The sequence below is a fragment of the Mixophyes fleayi genome, chromosome 11 (genome assembly GCF_038048845.1).
Source record: "Mixophyes fleayi isolate aMixFle1 chromosome 11, aMixFle1.hap1, whole genome shotgun sequence".
Classification (NCBI taxonomy): Eukaryota; Metazoa; Chordata; class Amphibia; order Anura; family Limnodynastidae; genus Mixophyes; species Mixophyes fleayi.
In genome coordinates this window covers 85038685-85065772 of record NC_134412.1, presented here as the reverse complement: position 1 = coordinate 85065772, position 27088 = coordinate 85038685, and the positions used below count along the sequence as shown (strand labels likewise).

Below are 27088 nucleotides of genomic sequence, written 5' to 3'. Positions count from 1 at the left end.
GGGCAACATCTACAGACAGCATCGAAATTTTCTGGTGTTAAAATTAAGCAGCGTACGCCCCTTTTTTATATGAAACTTTAAAATGCATGGAAGAGGGGGAGGTGTAAGATAGGAAAGCCAAAATAATTTAAAATTCCGAGGAATGGTTTGAAGATGATAACACTTTTGAATGAAAGATTCTCTCTTTCTCTAAAGCAACTTTCCCTTCCCCGTTAATTTGAGTCCGCTTTAAACTTAGAGCATTGATCAAGGATTTGGGCAGTTCTACAGATGTTGCTTGGCAACATTTCACAAGGGGTAAGCGAGTTCCTTTTGTCTGTACCCAGGCAGATTACGTTGTGTTACATCTGCAGCGTTTATTGATATCAGCTTGTAAGTATCCAGCACAAAATGTTCCCTTCTTTGTTTATACCAGTCATACATATTAAATGTGGTCCTTTTAAGAAATATATAATTTTGTGCTGCTGCAATGATTTAAGTCACTATTTTGCTGTATGTTTTTTGTTGTCTTCATTCTTGCTCTGGAATTAAATTACCATAATTTAACTTGCATGTTTTTCACCCCCCCCCCCATCCATTCTCATACTTCACCCTCCAGAATAAAGTATTTTTTCTTACTCTGTCCCCCAGCAAACGAAGGTAATCGGTGTCCACTGTCCTTTTCAAATAGGGTTCTCCATGCCTTTCATGGGGAAGCTTTGCTGAAGCCGCTCTGCGAATTCTATCTTCGGTGATAGTTTTCCCCGACCACGGTGCATTGGTAAATAGGCAGTAATCCCTAAATCCTGTTTTCGCCGGAGATGGGGGCTTTCTCCTATTGATAAATAGACCCCTTGACATTGCCAATAGTGCTTATAGTGACCATGTAATGACTATCAGGAGCCTGAATGGTAGAGTCTAGAAAATAAATTGAGAAAATAGCGTGGTTTTTATGGACACAAATGTGTCACAGAATTGCAAAGATGGCTGCTAACCGGTATTAGCACAACTGAACAGGGAGGCGCGGAGTCTAACGTACCCCCGGTATTCACAAGGAACCCTTGCAAGGGAGTTTGGGCTTAGCTGCAGAGGGTACGAAGGTCGCGGTTCTCCAAGACAGTTACCGGTGTAGCGACAGTAGTAGACAGGCGGTCCAGGTCAGAGCCAACCAAGCGGTGCAGTACACAGGGAGGATCCAGAGAGAAGTCAGGTCAAGCCAAATAGTCAAACCAGCTGGGTAGCGAGGTACCAAAACGAAACACAGGAGTATAGTCACAAGAAGCAGAGTCAGAACCAAAGAACACTGGATCAGAAGTTCAGGAAACGCTGGAGCAGGAGTGAACCAATACTCTGGCACTAGACATGTGTCAGAGGCTACTTAGACAAGATCTAATAGGGCGCTTCACTCAGATGTGCAGCTGTGTAAATACCTCAGAGTTTCCACACACAACTCCACAATAAAATACACTGTAATACACAAAATGGTACGTACACTGGCGCTCCCGTTCCTTCTTTTGTATATTTCTATATGTTTGGAGTGGAGTGTGACAACACACGTGCTGAGACGTCTGTAAGGAAACGGAGAATTATTCTACAGGCCTATATTTGACTTCCTGAATGTAAGCTCATACCCTGAGGGGGAGGAAATTGGAGGAAGGATCACGGGTGCTGTATTGAAACTTATTATCATCACCAAGTTTTGAACACTCCATATATGCCCATAGTGGTGGTGGACTATACTTGATGTTTTACGTTATTAGGCTATGTTGGTTTTCTTTCTTTTTTATTATGTACCTCACATGATGAGAGGATTGAGGGAGTGTATCTCTCTGATTTAGAAGTTCTCTGTGTATCAAGAACGGGAGCGCCAGTGTACGTACCATTTTGTGTATTACAATGTGTGGGAGGCTGCTTTATATACCATAAGGTGCATCCTATCTATCCTCTCCTGATCTCTCGACATCTGTGTTGTCCCGTGTAACTGACTGTCTTTCTGCCATATCATCTTGGATGTCCTCTCGCCAACTTAAACGTAATCTTTCTAAAACAGAGTTAATAATATTCCCACCCACCAACAAGAGCATACCTGACATTTCTATCTCTGTTGATAACATGACCATAAATCCCACCCACAAGCTCGCTGCCTAGGTGTAATCCTTGATTTACACCTATCCTTTGTTCCCCACATTGACTCTATATCTAAATCCTGCTACATGCATCTAAAGAACTTTTCCAGAATTCGCACATATCTCACACAAGACACTGCAAAAACCTTAATTCATGCACTTATCTCCCGCATTGACTATTGCAATTCCCTCCTTACTGGTCTTCCCAAAAACAGACTCAAACCCCTACAATCTATTTTGCATGCTGCGGCAAGACTGATTTTCCTTGCAAATCGTTATTCCTCTGTTGAATCACTCTGTATGTCTCTACACTGGCTGCCTGTTTTGTACCGAATCCAATATAAAATACTCTTACTAACCTACAAGGCCATCAACAAAGCTGCACCAACATACATCTCCTCTCTTGTCTCAAAATATCTCCCAACTTGGCAACTCCGTTCTACACAAGATCTGCATCTCTCATCCACCCTCATTACATCCTCCCATTCCCGGTTACAGGACTTTTTTCGGGCTGCACCCACTCTATGGAATTCTCTCCCTCGCACAATAAGACTCTCCTCTGGTCTACAAACTTTCAAGCGTTCTCTGAAAACCCACCTCTACAGACAAGCTTATAATATTCCTCAACCACCCTCTTAACCTCGCTACCTTTAGCCTGTTACACAATTTCACACAAGACAACTACCCCCTGACCAACATTGTTGTGTGACGGGATCATTTAGCTTATGAGTCACTTTTACCTTTGCAGTCTGGCTGAGCCAAAATGCAAAATGTAGACTTAACCTCATGTGTCAATCTCCCATTGTCCCATAGATTGTAAGCTTGCGAGCAGGGCCTTCTCTCCTCTTTGTCTGTTTTACCCAGTTTGTTTATTAGTTTATTATGTCTGTCCCCAATTGTAAAGCGCTACGGAATATGTTGGCGCTATATAAATAAATGATGATGATGCTGATTGGTTTAGGGAGATTTTGGCGGTCAGACATGCTGACTGCTGACAGGTGAGCGGAGATAGCGTCCCGCTGCTAGGCAACAGGAGGCGGCTGCCGAGAAGGTGCAGGAGTCTGTCTACTGCATCCAAGTGTCAGTGCGGAGACGGCGTCTGACAAAATGTATCTGCAAACAAGGTTATAGAGGCTGTACCTTTTTTCTTTTTGATCGTTCATTTCCTAAGTTATCTCCTACATGTCCGTTTTATTGTTGTGAAGAAACCCTCTGCTCTGGGAATTGTAAAGCCAATTGCGTAACTAATCAAATCCTAATCCTACACTGGAAAGGCCTCTATAACCTTGTTTGCTTCCTCTTCCACAAGTAACAAGACTGAGAGCGTTGTAGCAGTCACATCTCTAGTAAACACAGCAAAGGGAAAACGATCGGTTCGCTCTCTGATTTAAGTATACCCCAATGGCAAAGATGCAAAGAAAAATGATAGTCAATAATTGGATCTTGTAGGTTCCTGACCCTGTGCTTTGTGATGGGGCTAAAATTAAGACCTGCAAAGTTTTTCAGACCGTGTACAAATATTACAGATCATTCGGCCAGGGGTGGATTTAAAATAGAAGGAAAGTGGGATTAGCGCTCTGATTGTAAACCTAAGAATCATTATAGATGTTGTATTGCAGTTTCTGGCCTTACAATTTCTGTTATTTTGGTAAAATTATACACTATTTAGGATAGGGTTAATGAGCGTACAGGGCCTGATTCATGATCAGACACGAGTCCATTTACGTGCCGTATCTGGTGTGAAATTGCTCTGCGTAATGGTCAGAAAAGGACCTTACGCAAATGACACTTACGTCTTCCTTTGTCTTGAAGGACGAAATTGGGGAGGGAAGGGGCGGACGAACGTAGGAACTGTACAGTAAGGGCGTGCCGATGGGGTTTCAACTAGAGATGAGCGCACTCGGATTTCTGAAATCCGAGCCCACCCGAACGTTGCGGATCCGAGCCGGATCCGAGACAGATCCGGGTATTCCCGCCAATTGCAAAACTGAAACCGAGGCTCTGAGTCATAATCCCGCTGTCGGATCTTGCGATACTCGGATCCTATAAATTCCCCGCTAGTCAGCGCCATCTTCACTCGGGCATTGATCAGGGTAGAGGGAGGGTGTGTTAGGTGGTCCTCTGTCCTGCTATATCTCGTGCTGTTCAGTTCTGTGCTGTGCTGTGCTCTGTATTCTGCTCAGTCTAGTGGTAGTGTGTCCTGTGCTCTGTCCTTCTGAGTTCAGTGGTGCTGCTGGGTCCTGTGCTGTGTCCTGTTCAGTCCAGTGGTGCTTTGTCCTGTGCTCTGTCCTTCTGAGTTCAGTGGTGCTGCTGGGTCCTGTGCTGTGTCCTGTTCAGTCCAGTGGTGCTGTGTCCTGTGCTCTGTCCTTCTAAGGGCATTGTTATTTCCCCATTATTCCCAAATTCTAAAAAATAGTTATAAAAAAAATTACAAAAAAAGTAATTATAAAAAAAAAATCCCAAAACAATCCTGCAGTATAAGTCCGTTGGTACTGCTATAATACAAAGTTCACTGATTCAGCAGTATAAGTCTAGTGGTACTGCTATATTACAAAGTTCACTGATTTTGCAGTATAAGTCCATTGGTACTGCTATATTACAAAGTTCACTCATTCTGCAGTATAAGTCCATTGGTACTGCAATATTACAAAGTTCACACATTCTGCAGTATAAGTCCATTGGTACTGCAATATTACAAAGTTCACTGATTTTGCAGTATAAGTCCATTGTTACTGCCATATTACAAATTTCACTGATTCTGCAGTATAAGTCCAGTGGTACTGCTGTATAACTCCAGTCCAGTGGTACTCTCCTGTGCCGCATATAATTTTTAAAAGCTTTGCCGAGTGTGTGTGGCTTAGGGGTACACTCTCTTGTGCTACATATAATGCAGAACAAAAATTTAGAGGATAAAGTAGGGAAAGATCAAGACCCACTTCCTCCTAATGCTGAAGCTGCTGCCACTAGTCATGACATAGACAATGAAATGCCATCAACGTCGTCTGGCAAGCCCGATGCCCAATCTCCTAGTACAGGGCATGTAAAATCCAAAAAGCCCAAGTTCAGTAAAAGTAGCAAAAAGAGAAACTTAAAATCATCTGAGGAGAAACGTAAAGTCGCCAATATGCCATTTACGACACGGAGTGGCAAGGAACGGCTTAGGCCCTGGCCCGTGTTCATGACTAGTGGTTCAGCTTCACCCAAGGATCTTAGCCCTCCTCCTCCTCCCCCCCCCTACAAAAAAATTGAAGATAGTTATACTGTCAGCAACAAAACAGCAAACAACTCTGCTTTCTAAAGAGAAATCATCACAAATCCCCAAGGCGAGTCCAAGGGTGTTGGTGGTTGTCAAGCCTGACCTTCCCATCACTGTACGGGAAGAGGTGGCTCGGGAGGAGGCTATTGATGTAGTTGGCGCTGTGGAGGAACTTGAGGATGAGGATGCTGATGTGGTTATTGTAAATGAGGCACCAGGGGGGGAAACAGCTGATGTCCATGGGATTAAAAAGCCCATTGTCATGCCTGGTTAGAAGACCAAAAAATGCACCTCTTCGGTCTGGAGTTATTTTTATCCAAATCAGGCCAACCAATGTATGGCCATATGTAGCTTATGTAAAGCTCAAATAAGCAGGGGTAAGGATCTTGCCCACCTAGGGACATCCTCCCTTATACGTCACCTGAATAACCTTCATAGTTCAGTGGTTAGTTCAGGAACTGGGGCTAGGACCATCATCAGTACAGGGACACCTAAATCCCTTGGTCCTGTTGGATACACACCAGCAACACCCTCCTCGTCAACTTCCTCCACAATCTCCATCAGATTCAGTCCTGCAGCCAAAGTCACCAGCCAGACTGAGTCCTCTTCAATACGGGATTCATCCGAGGAATCCTGCAGCGGTACGCCTACTACTGCCACTGCTGCTGTTGCTGCTGTTAGTCGATCATCTTACAAGAGGGGAAGTCGTAAGACCGCTACGTCTTTCACAAAACAATTGACCGTCCAACAGTCGTTTTCCATGACCACAAAATACGATAGTAGTCACCCTATTGCAAAGCGTATAACTGCGGCTGTAACTGCAATGTTGGTGTTAGACGTGCGCCCGGTGTCCGCCATCAGTGGAGTGGGATTTAGAGGGTTGATGGAGGTATTGTGTCCCCGGTACCAAATCCCGTCGAGATTCCACTTCACTAGGCAGGCGATACCAAAGATGTACAGAGAAGTACGAGCAAGTGTCCTCCGTGCTCTTAAAAATGCGGTTGTACCCACTGTCCACTTAACCACGGACATGTGGACAAGTGGTTCAGGGCAAACTAAGGACTATATGACTGTGACAGCCCACTGGGTAGATGCATCGCCTTCCGCAGCAACAGCAGCAGCTGCATCAGTAGCAGCATCTACACAACGGCTGCTCGTGCAAAGGCAGGCAACATTGTGTATTACAGGCTTTAATAAGAGGCACAACGCTGACAACATATTAGAGAAACTGAGGGAAATTATTGTTTCAGACAATGCCAGTAACATTGTGCGGGCATTAAATATGGGCAATTTCCAGCACGTCCCATGTTTTGCACACACTGTTAATTTGGTGGTGCAGCATTACCTCAAGAGTGACAGGGGTGTGCACGAGATGCTTTCGGTGGCGCGCAAAATTGCTGGACACTTTCAGCATTCTGCCAGTGCCTACCGCAGACTGGAGCACCATCAAAAAATGCTGAAACTGCCCTGCCATCACCTCAAACAAGAGGTTGTAACGCGCTAGAACTCCACCCTCTATATGCTGCAGAGGATGGAGGAGCAGCAAAAGGCCATTCAAGCCTACACAGCCACCCACGACATAGGCAAAGGAGTGGGGATGCGCCTGAGTCAAGCGCACTGGAGACTGATTTCCGTGTTGTGCAAGGTTCTGCAGCCATTTGAACTTGCCACACGAGAAGTCAGTTCCGACACTGCCAGCTTGAGTCAGGTGATTCCCCTGATCAGGCTTTTGCAGAAGCAGCTGGAGAAAGTGAGGGAGGAGCTGGTACACCATTGCGATTCCACAAAGCATGTAGCTCTTGTGGATGAAGCCTTTCGTACGCTTTGCCAGGATCCTAGGGTGGTCACTCTTTTAAAGTCAGAGGAATACATTCTGGCCACCGTTCTCGATCCTCGGTTTAAAGCGTATGTTGTGTCTCTGTTTCCGGCGGACACAAGTCTACAGCTGTGCAAAGACTTGCTGGTCAGGAGTTTGTCCCCTGAAGAGGACCGTGACATGCCAACATCTCCACCTTCATTTTCTTCCACACCTGTGGCTGCGAGGAAAAAGCTCAGTTTTCATAAAAGACCCGCTGGCGGGGATGCTGAGAACATCTGGTCCGGACTGAAGGACCTGCCAACCATTGCAGACATGTCTACTGTCGCTGCATTGGATGCTGTCACAATAGAAAAAATGGTGGAGGATTATTTTGCTGACACCATCCAAATACACATGTCAGACAGTCCGTATTGTTACTGGCAGGAAAAAAAGGCAGTTTGGAAGCCCCTGTACAAACTGGCTCTATTTTACCGGAGTTGTCCCCCCTCCAGTGTGTACTCGGAAAGAGTTTTTAGTGCAGCGGGTAACCTGGTCAGTGAGCGGCGAAGGAGGTTGCTTCCTCAGAACGTTGAAAAAATGATGTTCATAAAAATGAATTATCAATTACTCAATCAAGTACAGCACTGGCCTCCAGATACTACAGAGGGACCTGTGGTTGTGGAGTCCAGCGGGGACAAATTGATAATGTGTGAGGATGAGGAAGTACACACTGAAGGGGGCGAGGAATCTGAGGATGACGACGACATCTTGCCTCAGTAGAGCCAGTTGAGTTTGTACGGGGAGAGATGAATAGCTTTTTTGGTGTGGGGGCTCAAACAAACCAATCATTTTAGCCACAGTTGTTTGATAGGCCCTGTCGCTGAAATGATTGGTTTGTTAAAGTGTGCATGTCCTATTTCAACAACATAAGGGTGGGTGGGAGGGCCCAAGGACAATTCCATCTTGCAACTCATTTTTTGGCATTATGTGACCGTTCAACAGTCGTTTGCCATGAGCACAAAGTAAAACAAAATTAAAACCAATTTAACAAATTAAACCAAAAGTTAAATGCCCAGTCATAATAAAAAAAAAAAGAGGTATTGACGTCCTCGAACTACTGTACTGTTTATAACTTAGAAACACTACACTTGAAAGCTTGAGCCTTTAAATGAAAAAGTCACTCTTCATTGCACGAATATTTGCAACAGGGACAGTTTTTTGTTTAACAAAGTCAACAAATAACACTTCGACCCTGTCTGTCTTTCACATACTTGATGGGATCTCAATGATGAATGCTCAGTACCATGGTCGTCTAAAACAAGAGGTATTGACGTGCTCGAACTACTGTAGGGTTTATAACTTAGAAACACTACACTTGAAAGTCGGAGGAGGTATTGTGGCCCCGGTACCAAATTGGGTACCGGGACCACTCCACTATGCAGTCCAGAAAGCTACCTCGGTGAAACGTTTTGGACTAAAAACAATATTGTGAGGTGTTCAGAATAGACTGGAAATTAGTGGAAATGATTGTTATTGAATGTTATTAAGGTTAATAATAGCGTAGGAGTGAAAATAAACCCCAAAAACTTGATTTTAACACTTTTTATGCTTTTTTCAAAATAAATCCGAATCCAAAACCTTAAATCCGAACCAAAACCTTTCGTCAGGTGTTTTGTGAAACAAATCCGAACCCAAAACCTCAAGCAAATCCGAACCCAAAACACGAGACACCAAAAGTGCCCGGTGCACATCCCTAGTTTCAACGCAGATTCGTCAGATTCAAGTCCGGGGTTGTTTCAGCCGTATCATTTCACCAGCTACAGGGCAGGTGTCCGTGCCGACAGTCCATGTTTTATTAATGATTATACTGTTTATAGTTGTTCATTTTTTTTATATTTATTTTATATTTATTTTGTCTTAATAAGAAAAATTTGGCTATACTTTTTGTTTCTTTTCCTTTAAACTAAATTTGAAGAGAGAATCATTGTTTTAATGTGGCGGGTGTCAGGCTCAATTGAAAGTAACAGAAAACCGAAAACACATTTCCATGAAGGAAAACTTGTAAAATAAAACCTGAAGTCTAAAACCAGTCCACGTGCAAACCAGGGCTTTAATCCTTTCTCCTCTTGTTTATTTTCTATAAAGACTCTGGTAAATGGAAACCACACAAATCTGATGTTCCAAAGAGGTATTTTTATTACTTTGTACCTGGAGAGCGAAGTTTGAGATCTCTGTGGTAACCAGATCTCCTGTGCAGCTGTCACCGTTGTTTATGGTTTGTGAGGTTATATGAACGTTTATATCGTTGTATTATTTGTATCACTCTTATAACCGGAACGCTGTGTACTAGATGACACTCTCCTCACCGCTGTGTTACTGGCTTACTGCTCTGACGCATCTCCCCGAGATCATATATTATAGCGAAAAGCAGTGGTTGCCGAGACACCGTCTCGGATCTCATTTGTGTATCGCAATACCAGTCTGGATGGTGAATGGGACATTATGGGGCTATGACACCAGTTTGCGCAGTGTAGCTTGCGTGTGAACCGTTCTGCCCATGCCCAGAAAAGTGGGTGCACACATATATGCTCTTGCGTGATTATGGCACATACTTCAGCCTGAATACTTGGGATGAGGGCGTTGTAATGTAGGCCTAGTACAGAAAGGGTGTAATTCACAATGGCGAACAGATGCAGACCGTGAAAAGATGCCTATGTACCTGAGAAAGCCGTATTATTCGCGGGTGGTCAGGAGCAGGTGCAGCTAGCGGATGATGACCGTTCCCTGCACTAGCACACTACCTGTGATTGGCTGCACTAGCACACTACCTGTGATTGGCTGCACTAGCACACTACCTGTGATTGGCTGCACTAGCAAACTACCTGTGATTGGCTGCACTAGCACACTACCTGTGATTGGCTGCACTAGCACACTACCTGTGATTGGCTGCACTAGCAAACTACCTGTGATTGGCTGCACTAGCACACTACCTGTGATTGGCTGCACTAGCAAACTACCTGTGATTGGCTGCACTAGCACACTACCTGTGATTAGCTGCACTAGCACACTACCTGTGATTGGCTGCACTAGCACACTACCTGTGATTGGCTGCACTAGCACACTACCTGTGATTGGCTGCACTAGCACACTACCTGTGATTGGCTGCACTAGCACACTACCTGTGATTAGCTACCTGGAATGCTCTACTGATGCTGATTGGTGATTTATTCATTGCTCTGGCATATATTATGCTTTTGTGTGCATGTTTAAACAAAGCTTTTTTTTGTTTTGCGTACACGTGACAGGTAGTTGTTTCTGTTGTATTAGAGAGGTTTTAGGAGCTGTATAAGTGTCGAATAGTGAATGCGTTCGTTGCATATAAAATAAATGGTTAAAAATACAGGTGCAAGTTGGACATAAGTGTATGTGACATATTATTGGCGTAAAATCGGATGCATAAACTGCTGCTGCCGACCAGCATGATTCTTAAGAGAGCTGCCGCTTTCCATATGGTCGCAATTTTGGCTTTTTTTAAGAACGCATATTGTGCCTGCGATTTGGGGAGCCATTACTGACAACTCTGCCAGGCTCTATGGGGCATATTCAATTAGGTTTCCGGTCCGCGGTAACACACCAGAACGGGCCACAAAGTCAATCCACGATACCGCAATAACGTGGATATTCGTGCGCACCCCATGGGGTTGTGTAGGAAAAGCCGCGTTATTGTGGTACCGTCAATACTGCGCACTTTCCGCGGTAACGCACGTTACGAGAGAAAGACACATGTGGAATAAGTATAGAATTGGGCCTGAAACCTAATTGGATATGCCCCTATATATGAACTCTAGCTTAAACGTAATTGAATTAAATCAGCCATTAGTCAATTTAGTTTTTAAACGTGCATAATCATATTATTATTATTATTATTTTTTATTTTTTTTTCATTAGCAACTTCTAACATTGTTATGTCATGTGAACAAGAATCACAAGTCAACAAGTGTCTCACGACGAAACAAAAAGTTGGTTATAAGTGGTTTAAAGTCTACCTGTCCCCTACATAGTCGTTTTGTATCTCACCCCTCAGTGATGTCACTAATTCCTAGTGAATTGATAGGCTGCATTGTCCTTGATATTGGTTTATCACAAACAATGGCTGCCTCCACCGTGTGTATGCAGTTTATGCCCATTAATGGCACACTGATTGGCAGCCGTTAACAAAACGACTTAAATGTAGCATTTACTTTACAGGGAGCCTGTCCTGTCTGAACATCTGACTCTGGTGAGAGATTTGCAATAAGGAGTTTGTGGCATTTTGCGAGAAGTCGAGAATATTCAAAGACTCAGAGTTTTTTCAGAGAAGGGATGTTCTCCTTTCCCCAATGTTTAATAATGAAAGTAAAGCACTTGCACTTGAAACCCCAGTCGTATTTTGAAAGCTTTAGATCTTCTACCCGCTGGTGTTTGATTTGCATTAAAAAATGCGAGTGCATAAGCCAGTGAAACTGTGTGTCAAAGCAATAACTTTTAACTGGGGGTTGTTTAACTGTTTACTGTAGTTCGGAAGGTCAGTGGAAGCCTTAAAAGCATAGACTAGACCAGACAGCTGTCGGAATCCCACAATGCGTCCAAACGCGAATAACATTGTGAGTGGGTATGCGGTCATCGGAACACGTGGGTTTGATTTTCAGAACCGTTTTAATGCTTCGGTCCTTATGCCAACTGGTGTCAAATTTGTGCCTACAATGATATTTTACCGTAAAAGAAAGAAACATGAACAGCTATGTCTACGGAACGTGCACTCGAAATAGGGGTAAATGAAACCCAAATCCCTTCTTTGCTGTGCCACAAACCCATTTGCATATATTAACCCCATGTGTATTGTGAAATTAAAGTCCTAACTCGTCATGGAGCTGAGAAATAGGATAGGACTATTCTGACTGTTGAACAGTTCCTAAATGAGCCTCTTTCTGTGTGTGTGAGATAAAGCATGTTCTGTAGGTATGAGCACACATCATCTTTACAATGCTTCAGTCAAGTTCTTTGCAAACTATTTCATGCATTTTAAAGAAACATTTATATTGAAAAAATTATTTTGCAATTTCAGTAATTGTATATGTTTTTTTGTTTACAACGTTATTGCTTCAGACAGACAAAACAAGGGTAAGTAATCTGTCGTATGTCAATGTTCCGGCTCTGGCATTGTTTGTGGACGATTGGCTTAATTAATATATACCGTGTATGTTCATATAGATGGTGAGGAAAACAATGGAAATACAGGGAAGCTAAGTTTACTGGAAGCATGGGGGGAGCAGAACAATACTGTATTTTCTGTTTTGCACCTCAAATTAATTTGCTCATTTCGCCAACCTGGGTTATGTGTTTTCACTTTCTTACCCTTGGTTGACCATGTCTAGGGGGCATATACAGGAAAAACAGTTAGTGGGGTCTTATTTGTTAGGACTCATTGGGAGAACATTGTACAGTCTCTTCTCCAGGCATAGAAGCCAGTAAAATTTGGAAGAGTGGGTGGGACATCTCTGGGTTTAGAATGCACCTGATTTGGTTGTCCACTGCATATGTCTGATCGGGCCTGGCGTGTAGTCTTGGAGAGAGAAATGCACAGATCTCAGTAATGGTGTGGATCGTGCCTCAAAGCCTCCAATGGGGCTGGACTTTGTTAAATGATGCATAAATGTTGGTGATTTCCACTTTCAGACACAGAGAAGTATGACATCTGTAATGCATCTAACTGTACGATTGTGTAAGCTTTAATATATGGTCTACATTATTGGCAATTGTCAGTTCACCTTTACTTAGAAGTTAGAAGTCCTTGCTTTCAGTATACTCGTTGTCCTTTGTTAACCTCAATGTTTTCCATTTTTAGTGGCAGAAAATAAATCTGTATGACCACAGTGCAGCAATATCTTATTTTTTTCCGGATAAAATGCTGTTTCTTTAGTACAATAGGATGATACTGAAGAATCGCTGGAACGTCTTACTGCGTGAGGGTGATAATCTGCTAATACTATTCAATCATTTTGACGAAACACAAGCCAGCTCCCCACATCAGTTCATTCATTCTTCTCACCCACGTAACCAGACAGATAATGATGAACATGTCACATAGCAGCAACATACTCGTTAATTACAAACGCTCTGCCACAGAACCTGCCCTATCAATCTGCCTGTATCATAAGCATTGCAAAATGCTGTCTATGCAGTGGATACGTCTCTAGGGTTGCCAGATTGACCTCACCTTTCTACATTTAAAAAAATGAGATATAAAAAAAAAAAATAGAACACTTTAGGTCACGCCCCCGACCTACAAATGCCCCACAGTTAATCTTTAGCCACACCCCCAATATATGTGCCTGCCCATAAATCATTAGGCCTGCCCCTCTAGACAGCCCCGTATGGATTAGCCATGTAAATTCAGACACCATCTAAAATGTGATACTTCTATTTACTGACGGTTACGTGCATGCCTGTATTTTCTTCAATATGCATTTGGACAACATCCCAATTTATCTTGGGCATTTTATAGATCCCTGAGTTTACAAGGCTGATCTGCAAACCCTGTATGTGTTTGGATTTACCATGGCTGACCTGAAAACTTAGGCTAGGTACACACTGGCCCGATGACTGATGTGAGTGATTTCTCTGTACAGCGCTGCGGAATCAGTGGTGCTATATAAATAAATGATGATGGTGATGGTAATTACACAAAAAACCTCCAATCAGCCGACATCCGACCGTTTGGTCAGATATCGTGTGAGTGTGTATAGTGACACGATGATCTAAAGTCATCCCAAAGTGCCGATCATCATTTCATTTGGTTGGTCGAACTGTTTAATATTTTCCGACCAATCACCTAACGATCATGCAGTGTGTATGTACTCATGCTCACAATCTCCATAGAGGTTACAGAGTCGGGCTCTTTTCAGCAGATGCTAGCGATGAATGTCCTGGTGAATAAATGTAGAGAGTGCTGTAGCAGGAATAATTCATTTGTTAGTTCTGCGACAGAATGTTGTGTGTCAGAGTCACAGAAGCTAACGAAATTCGTTAGGACACGTGGATAGTTATAACAAGGCGATTTTAATCAGTGTGACAATGTGACAATAATGAATAAATGAATATTGTGCTGTCATTCTCTGAAGACTAGAGGACCAGATGAAGAGCACAGATCTGAAGGTAAATCGTGTCAGTGTGTACGTATGAATCGTCAGACTGATCGGACCTTCAGTCGTAGGAACAATCGTTTGAGATAACACAACGGTCGGAAAATTCTTCGGTGTGCACCTAGCCTCAGGTTGTAACACTAATTAAGCCAATGCCACCAAGTTTAAGTATTCTGAAAATCAACATTGCTAGTGGACTCCACCGGAAAAAAAAACCATTGCGTGTAACTTCCCAAAATTTCCTTACCAAACAAACTATAATTGCAACAAATACTTTCCTTGTTATTAAGAACCACAATGGGCTTATTTATTAAAATGGTACTATATGCAGAAATCTAGACATTTCTGCATATAGTTCCATTTGTTTAACTGTTAAACAAATGACAGCTAAGATTGGATTGTTTGTTATGGATGAAAGCACATTGTGTACATACTAAATACATTTGTACACATAGTAAATAAGCCACAATCTTGAAAAAAGCCTATAGTAAAAACAAAACAATGTTTTTGCTGAACATGGAGTTTGTATATGTTTTACAGGTATTGTACCCCCTTGTTTGTAAATATTTAAAGGTACTCTTAAAAGATAAAGTAGCTTAATATTCTCCAGAATAATCTGTATTTGTGTGCTTGCGAATCATCTACTAATATATTTTTATAGAAAATATTAACCTTGATAAAAGTGGCGTTTGTGCGATAAAGATGTTTATTATGTAAATGCATTGAAACTTTTTTTTTTCTCGTCACTAAAAATTAAATGACGTTAAAAGGCAAGATTTTGTTCATTTCTGATTTTATAGGAAAAATAGTCATTTTTAAGACCTCAAACAAATCTTTTGTGAATTCTTATATTTCCCAAACCATCTCAATTACATTGATAGCAGATCGTCCAAATGTGCTGCTTAGTTCCAATAAAACCCCTCTCTACAGTGTCTCTTCTCTGTCCTCTTGTTGAAAACTTTCATTCTGTTATTGCCAAATGTAAATGTGACCATTATCGTCTCTCCTTTGTGGCGATCAATTCTTGGGACAATAACTGTGTTCTAGGACTATATTGGTAACGTCACTATACATACAAATTTTCTTATTTTGTGCCTTGCCATCTTTCGTGATGCATGCACTCTAATTGGTTCCGGTGATGTCCATTCTTATAACAAGAGATTGCAGCTTAAAATATTCTGCTCTCAAGATCTTATTCACTGAGGTTTATCATGCAAAGAAGACAATTAAAATCTAGGAAACAGTCCAGTATTGGCAGACTGCTCCTCCGAGCGCACAGTTTACAGGATGAAGGACAGTGATTAATTGATTGAATATAGCGATCACATAGTTCTTATTAGGTAAAGCAGGTATCTTCAAAAATCCTTCTCACAAAGCAAATTAGAACAAACATATCAGCATAGCCACTTTCAATATATTATTCTTGAAAGAACATCAGTTTTTAATGAGAACTGTAAGGATTTAAGAACATAATCACCTTTTTGCATTTTTAGATATATCTATCCTTGCGGAGACATGCGTCTTAGAAAACCGATAACGGGCCATGAACACAACATTACACCATTTACAATCCATCATCCATTTCTTAAAGCAGCTTGTGTATTGTCATTTGAGTCCAACAGTTTAGTGTAAAAGAAAAAAAAAAGTTCAAAGGAAAACTGCCTTGCTACATTTTCCATGTGTTTAAATAAAACACTTGACCGTTTAAAAATTCAATTTGGGGTGGGGCTAAAATTAAGGGTATTAATCACCACTAGTGCTGTGGTCTACTGATTCCTAAAAAGTCTTGAGCTGCTCATATCTATGCTGCCGTTTGTCGCCCTGTTTCACAGACGGCAGTGCTGCCAGTAACCATCTTCTGTGAATTTCCCATTGATGCGAATAGGAAATTCACGGTAGGTACATTGACGACATCTCTGCTTGTCTGAAACTAGCAAGAGGTAGCAACATAGAAGAGAGTAGTGCTGGGCTGTTATAGGTATTGGGGGATTTGTTGGATTAGTGAAACACGGCACTGCTGGTAAGTAAAGCTCTAAAGTGTCTCATTAGATGGGGGCTTATCTGAAGAGGGGGTTGTGGTATGAACAAGACAATCTCCTAATATGCAAATAAATGAAATGCTATAAATGCTATGAATAAAAATCTAGTTTAATTAGTCTTATTCTGGTCCCTTTTTAATGGGCCTCAGCATATTGTGTATTTGCGCATCGTTATTAAATAGACATTGTAGCATGTTTTGAAATAATCAATGTAGGTTCAGTCATTTAAAGTGTATGCCATTGTAAATGAAAATGCTGCCATATCACATTTTGTATGAATTTTCTTTTCTATTCTATCTGCCTTTTAGCCTATGACAATAGAAATTCACATGTGGGAGGTTATACTCTCACTCCTTCCTACTGACAGAGTTCAGAGACAGAGTCAGGGGTGTAATAAGGGAGGGGGGGGTGTTCTGGTTCATATCATTACAGTTTGTTACTTTAAACCAGGGATAGGCAACCTGTGGTTATCTGTTGTGGAACTACAAGTCCTAGCATGCTTTTCTAGTCTTGATCTCCCTATGTCTGTATATGATCACTTTTTGATGATGATTGGTAGCAATTTTAAACATTCGCTGACAATATTACTACCCTAGGTCTGCAGGCAGTAAACATTTAGGGTTATAATTACTAAACTGCAGGTTTGAAAAAGTGGAGACTTTCCTATAGCAACCAATCAGATTCTAGTTATCATTTATTTAGTACATTTTACAGAATGACAGCTAGAATCTGATTGGTTGCTATAGGAAACATCTTCACTTTTTCAAACTCTCAGTTTAGTAAATATACCCCAAAGTCTTTTACTATCATGCACCTAGGAGGCCATTTAATTTTTTGCCCTGATTCCATTACAAAATATCTTAATTTGTTTTTGTGTTTTGTTATACAGAACCATATACAGTTGGATATAGTCAGTCCAGCTTGATTCACTTAGTGGGGCCATCGGACTGTACCCTGCACGGCTACGTACATGGAGGTAAGGATTTTCTGATTACAATATTATTGAAGGATAAATTAACATGTTACGCACAAAAAACAAAGCTGCTTTGGTTGAAGATTGTAACAGGTTGTGCAAAAAGTGTCCCCCATTATTGTGGCCCTGTAAAGGGTTTATGTTGTCTACGGTATTGACCTTTAGTATCACACAAAACCTTTTTTATTAACAGGATATGGTCCTTTTCATAAGTTATATAGCTGTGATGTTAATGTAATTCCTACTTCTACATTTTAAATGACCACATGTTCAGCTTGGAATAGACACAGAACCTACGATCTATAATCAACATTCTGTGTGGTGGTATTGCTGAAGTGTGCAGGTAATTGTTGTGTGATTTGATATCTTCGGGTTACTCATAGGCTTAAATAGACAGAAAATCTCGTCGCCTTTTTTTTTTTTAATAAAAGAAAATCTCCTTAGAGCTCGTATAATGTATGCAATATTTCTCTGTAAGGCTGGTCCCTGGTGAGCTTTAATGGTATATATTGGTGTTAAGGGATGCTGTAGGTATGTATTACTCTCCTATTTAATTTACAGTGAAACATGTATTCAACCTTTTATAAACGTTCAACTCTAAATATGATTGGGAGAAAAAATCCAGCAATCTTTGGAATCATTATAGCGGACCTGTGGCAATTGAGTTACAGTTTTATATAGTGCCTAGTGCTCTATGTAAGTGTCTTCTATACTTCCTCCGCTTGGCACAGAGCATAGAAGAACGGAGTTCGAATGTGGTGACTCGGCTTGAGAGTTGCCTTGCTTGCTGCTCTCTACTCATTCCTGAGGGGCTACCAGAGTTCCCTAGCCTTGAGAGCACTCGCAAGGAAGGGAAGCTGATGGAAGAAAGCTGCTTTGCAGTGTGGATAGAGCAATATGCGGGGCAACTCCTAAGCTGATTCACGCCATTTTTATACAGGGCAATTTTTTTATGCTCTATCGCTAAACTATGCACAAGACACTAAGGAATCTATTATCAGAACTCGCAGTGATAACCAGCAATTGCATTTGAGCATTTTTCTTAAAACTATGTAAGTAAATAGGGGTGCATATTACATATTTGAAAGCCAAAATATATTGCAAATTTTCTTAAAAAGTTCAGAGTCTTAGGCTACCCATACACTCTGCCTATTAGGCAGGGCTAAACCTAACTGGTATGGACACAAAAAAGCCACCGATCTTAAACTCCGCCTGATAGAGAGTCAACAGATGGCGAACACGACGGATAATAGATACGGTCACATCGTGATAATGATGTGCAGATTGGCGGTGAGCTAGACATACTTCCCAACATTCCGGCAGTCAGGACAAAAGACCTTGACTGATGGAACAGTCCATTAGAATCTGGACAGTCCTCACTAAATCAGGACAGATGGGAGGTATGTATCAAGGCTCAAAAAGGGGGCAACTGTATTAGGGACAAGGGGATTTCAGTTGAAATGAGGAAAGGCCCCTACAAAGAATCGACAGATGGGAGGTATGTATCAAGGCTCAAAAAGGGGGCAACTGTAATAGGGACAAGGGGATTTCAGTTGAAATGAGGAACGGTCCCTACAAAGAATGGATAGATGAGAGGTATGATTAGTACTGGCCAAGATTTAATGAACTGTGTAAATTAATATATGTTTACCTACGTTTTAATAATCGTTCAGTTAGGGTACTGGATATTATAATTTATTAGGATACTACATTGTTAAATTGAACTCTCTGCCTGTTCTACAGGAAATGTGTTTTTAACACCGTTTTAGTAACTTGGAATTGGAACAGACTTTTAACATCCAGCATCTTAACTGCTCCCAGCTGAGATATTTACAAATACATTATGGGATTGCTGCTGTAAGTGCAAATGTGCAGGTGTGCAAATTAACAGCTCATTAGCATATACTTCGCCTGTTATCAAGCTTAATTCTTTTCTAGCTGAATGGATTTCTTTTTCTTTCTTTTTTTTTGGTGTATTTTAGTTAGTTTTAAAGGGGAAACACATCCTTTTGCAGAACTCACCTGCTAATTATTCCTAGTAAGTTGCTGTTCTTTCACTGTTAGGCTTTTGCCACGCTCCAAACGGAACACTTAAAATACCGCAGACCTCAAGATCATTAATCTCAGTGTCTGCACACCTCTGCTGTTCACATTGGTGGCAGTATGAACACAAGTCAGACTAGAACACTGGGGATTATGGATTGCACTGCATGGTGTGCAGATAGTGGGATCGATGCCTATAGTGTTTTCAGGGAAGTTTGATTGAATCACGCTCCGTTTGGAATGCAGTGTAAGGAAATTCTGATAAATCGTTTGTCTGAGCAAACCCTTATGGTTGCCATTTAAAAAATATGTGAAATACATGTGCTGCATGGTAATGTGTATAATGCCTGCTGTATTTTTGCATGGTAAATGTATTCATGTAAGTACCCGGTGACATATATCACTGTGTGCTTCCTCCTGTAGTCACCATGTGAGGAGCGCAGTTACTGACAGCGACAGTAGAGGATGTACTTGGGAGAGTGGCTACTTCCTCTCCACCCTCTGTCTATTCTTTTGTTCCATAGTCAGTCACTGCCCCTCACAGCACAACTGCAGGAGTTACGTGGCTGTATGGCTCACCAGGCACTTACTCCCTACACTTTCTGTGGAAGGCCAGCTCTGGATAAAGAATAACTCGGACAGGTTGGAAAGCTGCAGATCAGGTGTTTATGAAACTACAAGTCCCAGCATGCCTTGCCATCTTTCAGCTAGCTATCTGATGGCAAAGCATGCTGGGGCTTGTGGTTTCTCAACACCTGGAGAGCCACAGGTTGGTCGGCCAGGCTTGCTGTAAAGAGTGGAGAGGTGACTGCAAAAGAGGGCCTAATGCAGGATCTACATTAATTTCAGTAAAGCCTTGCAGTATGTGCATTTTCGTGTGTCCAACATCTGATGGCTAGTGTAATTGTGGGTCATGTTATACATTTATAGCTAACATGCCATAACAAATTTGTTTTATTTTCTTACACTGGACCTTTAAGAAGGTTATACGGCCTTGTAAATTGGCCTGCTAAGATTTTCAGCTCCTAAAATGAGTGGTTATTTTTTATGTTGTGTCGAAATCTGCGACTGTCAGTGGTTTTGTATAGAAGACGGCAGATTTCTCACATGAAACTAATTTGTGCGTATTATTATCTGTGAAAAGAGCCGAAACGGTTGAGCAGGTCGTAGCGTGCTTCTTCCTTGCACTTTTTTTTTTCCCCTTTGTCTCTTTCCCGCACTTGTCTCCCGCTGTTCTCAACAAATCTTGAAAAGCTTGTCCAGTCAGTGTCTACGTGAAACGGCTGTAAATTGGAAAAACAAAGAGCTCACAGAACAGTATCTGCTGAAAGTACTTTTTAAGATAAGGCCAAATTGAAAAAGGGCAACAGTATCATTGTAACAAGACATTTAAAGGACACCTTTCGGCTATGTGGCTTTTAACATAATACTTCTCTACTTACTAAATAAAATAATGGTAATCTTGTTTCAGATATTTTGTGTTGAAACATTATTAGGGGTCGTTTATGAAACTACTTTGCAATTTGCAACAATGGTGCTGAGTAGAGTAACTTGTATATGATGTAGGTTGCAATAAAAAATTTAAATTCCTCCATCCTGGTTCAGAATTGGTAGGTTCAGTCTTTGCAGGGAGAAGTTGAAGCTTATCTGTCATTCACGGAGATTAATACCCCATTCATACTGCACCAAAATCACGTTTTTTTGCCGGGGCGAGCTCAAACGACCCGGGTCTTGGTGCAGTATGAATGGTACAAGTCAAAAATCCCGGGTCTAAAAACCCGGGTCTACAACCCGGGATTTATCGAGGATGTACTTGGGAGAGTGGCTACTTCCTCTCCACCCTCTGTCTATTGCAATGGTGCAACCCGGGTTTTTCAACCCAGGTTGCACAGAAAACAAGCTGATTGGCTGTCTGCCTGTCTCTGGAGGATGATGTTATCGGTGGGAGCCCGTGGAAGAAAAAAAAAACAGTCACCTTTCAATGACATCACCATTTTTCAGCCAATGAAAACTGCTCTGGTGATGACTCCCACAAATTGCCAGGGCACAGACTTGTGCAGTATGAATGGGGTCAACCCGGGAAATTACCGGGTCCGAGGTGCAGTATGAATGGTGTTTCTGAGCTGGGACGCTCCGAGCCCCGGCAAAAACCCGGCTTGAAAAACCCGGGATATTGCCGGGGCGGCAGTATGAAAGCGGTATAAGTCGCCCAGGTGATCAAAAACGGCTCCCTTCGTCAATGTGTGTGCACTGATGTTAACTGTTTAATGATTGAGTTTTGTGATCAGCACAATACTAGTGAGTGGCGACTGTTTATTAATTCCTGGGAGAGTAGTCTGAAAGCGGCGTTACTCCATAATGGGAACAAACTTCCTTCAGTGCCTCTGGCCTGGTGTACATGAAAGAAACTTCTGAAATTATGGCTGTGTTGCTGGAGGAAATCATGGATGGAATCATTGTTGTGACTTAAGGTAGTTGCACTGCTGTTTGGTTTGCAAGACGGATTCACAAAGTACTGCTGTTTATGGGACAGCAGAGACACTATAAATCACTATATCACAAAGAAGTGGCCACAGAGAGAAGCCTATGTTGCTGGAGAGAAAAACGTCAAGTACTCTCCATTGGTTGAGCTGCAAAAAATCATTTTAACCGCTTCACATTAACTTGGGTCTAATGAAGAATTTCAGGAAAGCTCTGGATTAAGAAGGCCAGGGTTTCAGTTATCTGAAGGAATAGTTTCCGAAATTAAGCAAAGCTTAAAGGAAGGTATATTTGTAGGCCCCCAAATAAGGAAACTGTTTATGGATGAAATATTTAACGTTAAATTGACGGATATTGAGTCTGCTGTTGGTCCTCCTTCAAGGTTGCTGTGCGTGGATTCCTGGGGAACAGAAAAGAGGCCAACTACGTGTCCATTGTTAATGAACTATTAGACAACTACAAGAATATGGGTTGTAGAATGTCACTTAGAATTCATTGTTTACATTTCCATCTAGACCCTTTCCCGGACACCCTGGGTAGTGTAAGTGATGAACAGGGGGAACGTTTTCACCAGGATATTCTGACAATGGGACATCGCTACCAAGGACTCTGCAATGTGGGAGATTATCGCTGGTTCTGTTTTAGAAAGACCAATGAGACACTGTACAAACTGAAAGCGTCAGCATCCCTAAAGCAAAGTGAATTTTATCTCTTATTAACAATTACATGACGGCTAATTTGGATAGGATATTTTATAAAAGACGATTAAAACATTTCAGTTCTGTAGAGATTAATTTAAATTTTCACTGATCTCACGTTTTTCAGATATAGCGGTTTCCGCTTTTGTTATTTGGGTGCATCTAATAATATGATGATGGTTAATAATCATTGAAACAAAATTAAAGTATTTTTTTTATAATTGTAAAGCTTAGGGCCACTCCTAGGCAGCATCTACATTGGGATCTACCTGCAATTTGGGAAGCTTTGTTTTCATTTTCAGGCACCTCTAGATGACTTGACAAGTCTCTTCTATACTCTTGCCATCTTCCCGAGAAGAAATAGGTTAATAAAATACTAATGTAACATTTCCACATTCAAAAAAATTATTTGCAATTTGTAAATTCTGGACTACAGGAAAACTTCCAGTGAGGTCAATTACCAGCGTCAACATACCGGACATTGTGATTGGAGCAACTGGACCCCCCCCCCCAAGTTCACATTCACGTTGATTTGTTGTTTTTGTTGATGTATCACCATCTGCTAGAAGCAAGAGGACTTGAGACGCAGAAAAGAGGATTATAAGATTTCCAAAGTCGTCTTTTTTGGGGAAAGGTTGAAGGGAGTGATGTAGTGAGGGGGCAATATGGCTACAGGGTAGGGGGTGTTATAATTCTAAGGATAATGCCATGGAAGGGCAGCCCGGTGGCTCAGTGGTTAGCACTTCTGCCTCACAGTACTGGGGTCATGAGTTCGATTCCTGACTTATCTGTGGGGAGTTTGTATGTTCTCCCCGTGTTTGCGTGGGTTTCCTCTAGGTGCTCTGGTTTCCTCCCACACTCCAAATACATACTGGTAGGTTAATTGGCTGCTTTCAAATTTAGACTGTAAGCTACAATGGGGCAGGGACTGATGTGAGTGAGTTCTCTGTACAGTGCTGCAGAATTAGTGGTGCTATATAAATAACTGGTGATGATGATGGAAGGATATAAAAGTCATTTGGTAAGCATTGTGGGGTTGGAGAAGAAGTGGGACTGGGGCAAATAAACATCAGTAAATAGGTCTGGTGCATACAGATTATAATAGCCTAAAGCAGTGTTGGCTAACCTGTGACACTCCAGGTGTTGTGAAACTACAAGTCCCAGCATGCTTTACCAATATAAAGCAGCTTATTGCTGGAAGGTTATGCTGGGACTTGTAGTTTCACAACACCTGGAGTGTCACAGGTTAGCCAACACTGTCCTAAAGTGACCTAGTAGCTGCTCCTCGACAGTTATGGCAGTCTTCACGTTGTGTTGGTTTTTATGGGGCTTCGTCATACAGTCATCACGCTCTTTAAAATTAGTATTAACCATCTAGCGTGGTTGATGCCAATTTTCTTACTGCCTTCATTGTAAAGCTATAAAATTCCATTCACTTACATTCCCATTACATTTTCCATACCACTGCTTCTAAATTTCCACTTGGACCATTGGCCATCTATGTATAATCGTGACATTTTTCGGGTTGTTCCGCAGTGGTAAGAATGAGGTTCCGTGCGCTGAGGTGCTGAAACACCAGCGCTTCTTGCCCACTCTCTCAATGTCTGTCCACAACCACCTTCAGAGCATCTAAGTGTAGTGTAAGCTTCATATTGGTGTGAAAACTCAACTGGCAAGGAGCTACAAAGAAACACTCGCTCTACTCTCTCACAACCACACGTCCCCAAAAAAACGCTTCCTGATTCCCCAGTTTCCTGTGTCTTAGAGGATTTATGTGATGGGATGTATGAACATTTTTATTATTTTTCCTAAACTCCTTGTACGTAATGCTGCAGCGAAGCGTCACAAAGGTTCTAAGGCGCATTAACGAACATTCTCTGATCGTACTTTGAACGTTCTGTTAAAACCAAGACAAATTGTTCCGCTTTAATTAGCGTTCAACTTTCCTTATTTTCCAACGCCCATGTGTACGAGCCCTGAGATACTGTATTTACAGTCTGTATCATCTGCCGGACTCATGTGTTTAAAGACTAATGCAATATTTTTACGTTTATGTTTTATACAGGGCAGAAATGGAGGCCTGTAAGGGAAAAATAAGGCTCAAATTAAAAGATAATATTGTTGCTGATATAATGACATATTATTTTATTTTCACTCGAGCACCTACAACCGAGGGCTCGTTGCTTTTTTTTTGATGGTGGAAATAAAATCAGTTTCCATAGTAACCCTTCATTATCAAGCAGTTACTCCGCTTTAATTACACAGCTCCAGACAGTCATTTAAAAAAGGGCATTTTTCAAAATGGAATACATTTGCGAGTTTAAATATAGAACATGTTCATAATATCTAATATAACTCCCTAATAGAAAACGTCTAAGGGATTATTCCATGTTAGACATCCCATTAGGTTCTATTCTATTTCTTATATATATATATATAATCTGTGTGTGTGTATGTGTGTAATTATCTATTGTCTTACAGCATCACGTGGGCCGTAAATTGAAAAGGAGTCATACCCACTATACATTATTAAGACTTAGGTGTAGATTTTGTTTTGGGAAATTTATATAGATGAAGATTTGTGTGTTCCTTGCCATAATGAGATAATTCATTACGAATGAAATATATCACAGGATTCATAATCTTACCCTAAGGTCTATAGAACTCCACTTTGAACATTAGGTGCCAACATAGCATTTTTTCCCCCCAGGTTTAATGCATATTTAATAACAATGCACAAATCATCTTTAGCAGCCGTTAGACAATCAAATAATCACTTCCAAACTTAGTGCAAAATAACTAGTGAAAGCAAATGACACTATAGGGCTTATTTAATAAATCAGATCTTGGCTTTAATCAGTCTGAGTGCACAAGACTGTAGAAAGTTTATGTTTTATTTCGCATTTTCTGTTTGTGGCTTCAGAAACTATATTTTCATGGGGCAAAAACAGCAATACTGACTGCATCCCACTATTGCAGCTTATAAGCCAGGGGCGTACGGAAGATTTTTAAGGGGGGGGGGTTTCCCCTCCCCCGAAAAAAAAACCCAAAACCCGAGAGCTGCCGCGCATGCGCTGTAGCTCCGTTTAGGCGTCACTGTACAATACAGCACCGCCGCGGACGCTTCTTTGACAGCGCAGCGGCTGCTGCATAGTACAGTGCCGCTATGTAGGGCACGTTTTTAGCGGAGGGGAGGGGTTTCTGGAGACCCAGAAACCCCCCCTGTGTGCGCTACTGTAAGCATCGGGATATATATATATAAATATATATATATATATATGTAAATCACAGGGATTATCTTATTTTGTGGACCCCTCAAGTATTAAGTTGTTTTATTGTCCCATGTAACATTCCCTCTGGGCTGTGACTATGGGCCGGGGAAGATTACTAATCGTAAATCAAGTAGATTTATCACTGAGAATTTCTGTCCCTAGAAATGTCTGTTTTTCTCTTTTCACCATCTGTCCAAATATAGCTTCTCATATTCTGTTTATTTAATGCAATAATCACTATTCTTCTGATTTGCCTTTGTAAGTGGCTACTCATTGAGAATTTAAAAAGCAAATCATTACAGTTTTAGCAAGTTTAAGATGGGCATGGTATGGCACAAAGGTTTACCGAGTCCGTACGGTGTATGACGTCCGCTATGTCTGTTATATGCGTTCCCAGCTATCAGGCAAAATAGTGTACAGTATACCTATAAGTGAGCTGGGCGGATCTCTGTCTCCACCACCAGTATCATCCACATCAGGGGGTAAACGTATCAAGCTGAGAGTTTTCCGGCTAGTTTGAAAACTGGAGATGTTGCCTATAGCAACCAATCAGGTTCTAGCTATCATTTTGTAGAATGTACTAAATAAATGATAGCTAGAATCTGATTGTTTTTTCAAAGCCACCGGAAAACTCTCAGCTTGATACATTTACCCCCAGGTCTCCTCTAGACCAGTAAGCTGTGTTGGGGTAGGAATCACCACCTGGGTAAGTACAAATGAAAAATCAGTTACCATTACTATTACGGTCAATAATCAATTTTAACTGGAAAAGGTTTAGCAATTTTCAACGGAAAATGTGTCTTTCTAAAGGTAGCATGTGAACGGATCCTCTTCAGCACATCATCATCATCATCATTTATTTATATAGTGGCACTAATTCTGCAGCGCTGTACAGAGAACTCGCTCACATCAGTCCCTGCCCCATTGGGGCTTACAGTCTAAATTCCCTAACACAGACAGACAGACACAGGCAGGCAGGCAGACTAGTATCAATTTAATAGCAACAAATTAACCTACCAGTATGTTTTTGGAGTATGGGAGGAAACCGGAGCACCCGGAGGAAACCCACGCAAACACAGGGAGAACATACAAACTCCTCACAGATAAGGCCATGGTCAGGAATTGAACTCACGACCCCAGTGCTGTAAGGCAGAAGTGCTAACCACTATGTCACCGTAGCCAAGAACATATTAAGCAATACCTGTATTGTTTCTTATTAATATAAATATTGAGTGATCATTT

The 27088-nt window shown here is 41.5% G+C and overlaps 1 protein-coding gene and 1 long non-coding RNA gene across 9 annotated transcripts in view; one reads left to right on the top strand and one right to left on the bottom strand.

Annotated features, from left to right (window-relative positions):
• Window positions 1-27088, bottom strand: part of LOC142106976 (uncharacterized) — a 260709-nt gene that overhangs the window by 119184 nt on the left and 114437 nt on the right. The gene's annotated exons all lie outside the window — the stretch shown is intronic.
• ACOT7 (acyl-CoA thioesterase 7) overlaps window positions 1-27088 on the top strand; it is a 133256-nt gene that overhangs the window by 62505 nt on the left and 43663 nt on the right. For 3 of the 4 annotated variants that reach the window (XM_075190061.1, XM_075190060.1, XM_075190064.1), the window contains 2 exons: window positions 12305-12319; window positions 17269-17355. In XM_075190061.1, the coding sequence (XP_075046162.1) occupies window positions 12305-12319; window positions 17269-17355 (102 nt within the window). The remainder of the gene's footprint in view (window positions 1-12304; window positions 12320-17268; window positions 17356-27088) is intronic. The other variant, XM_075190062.1, reaches the window with a different exon arrangement.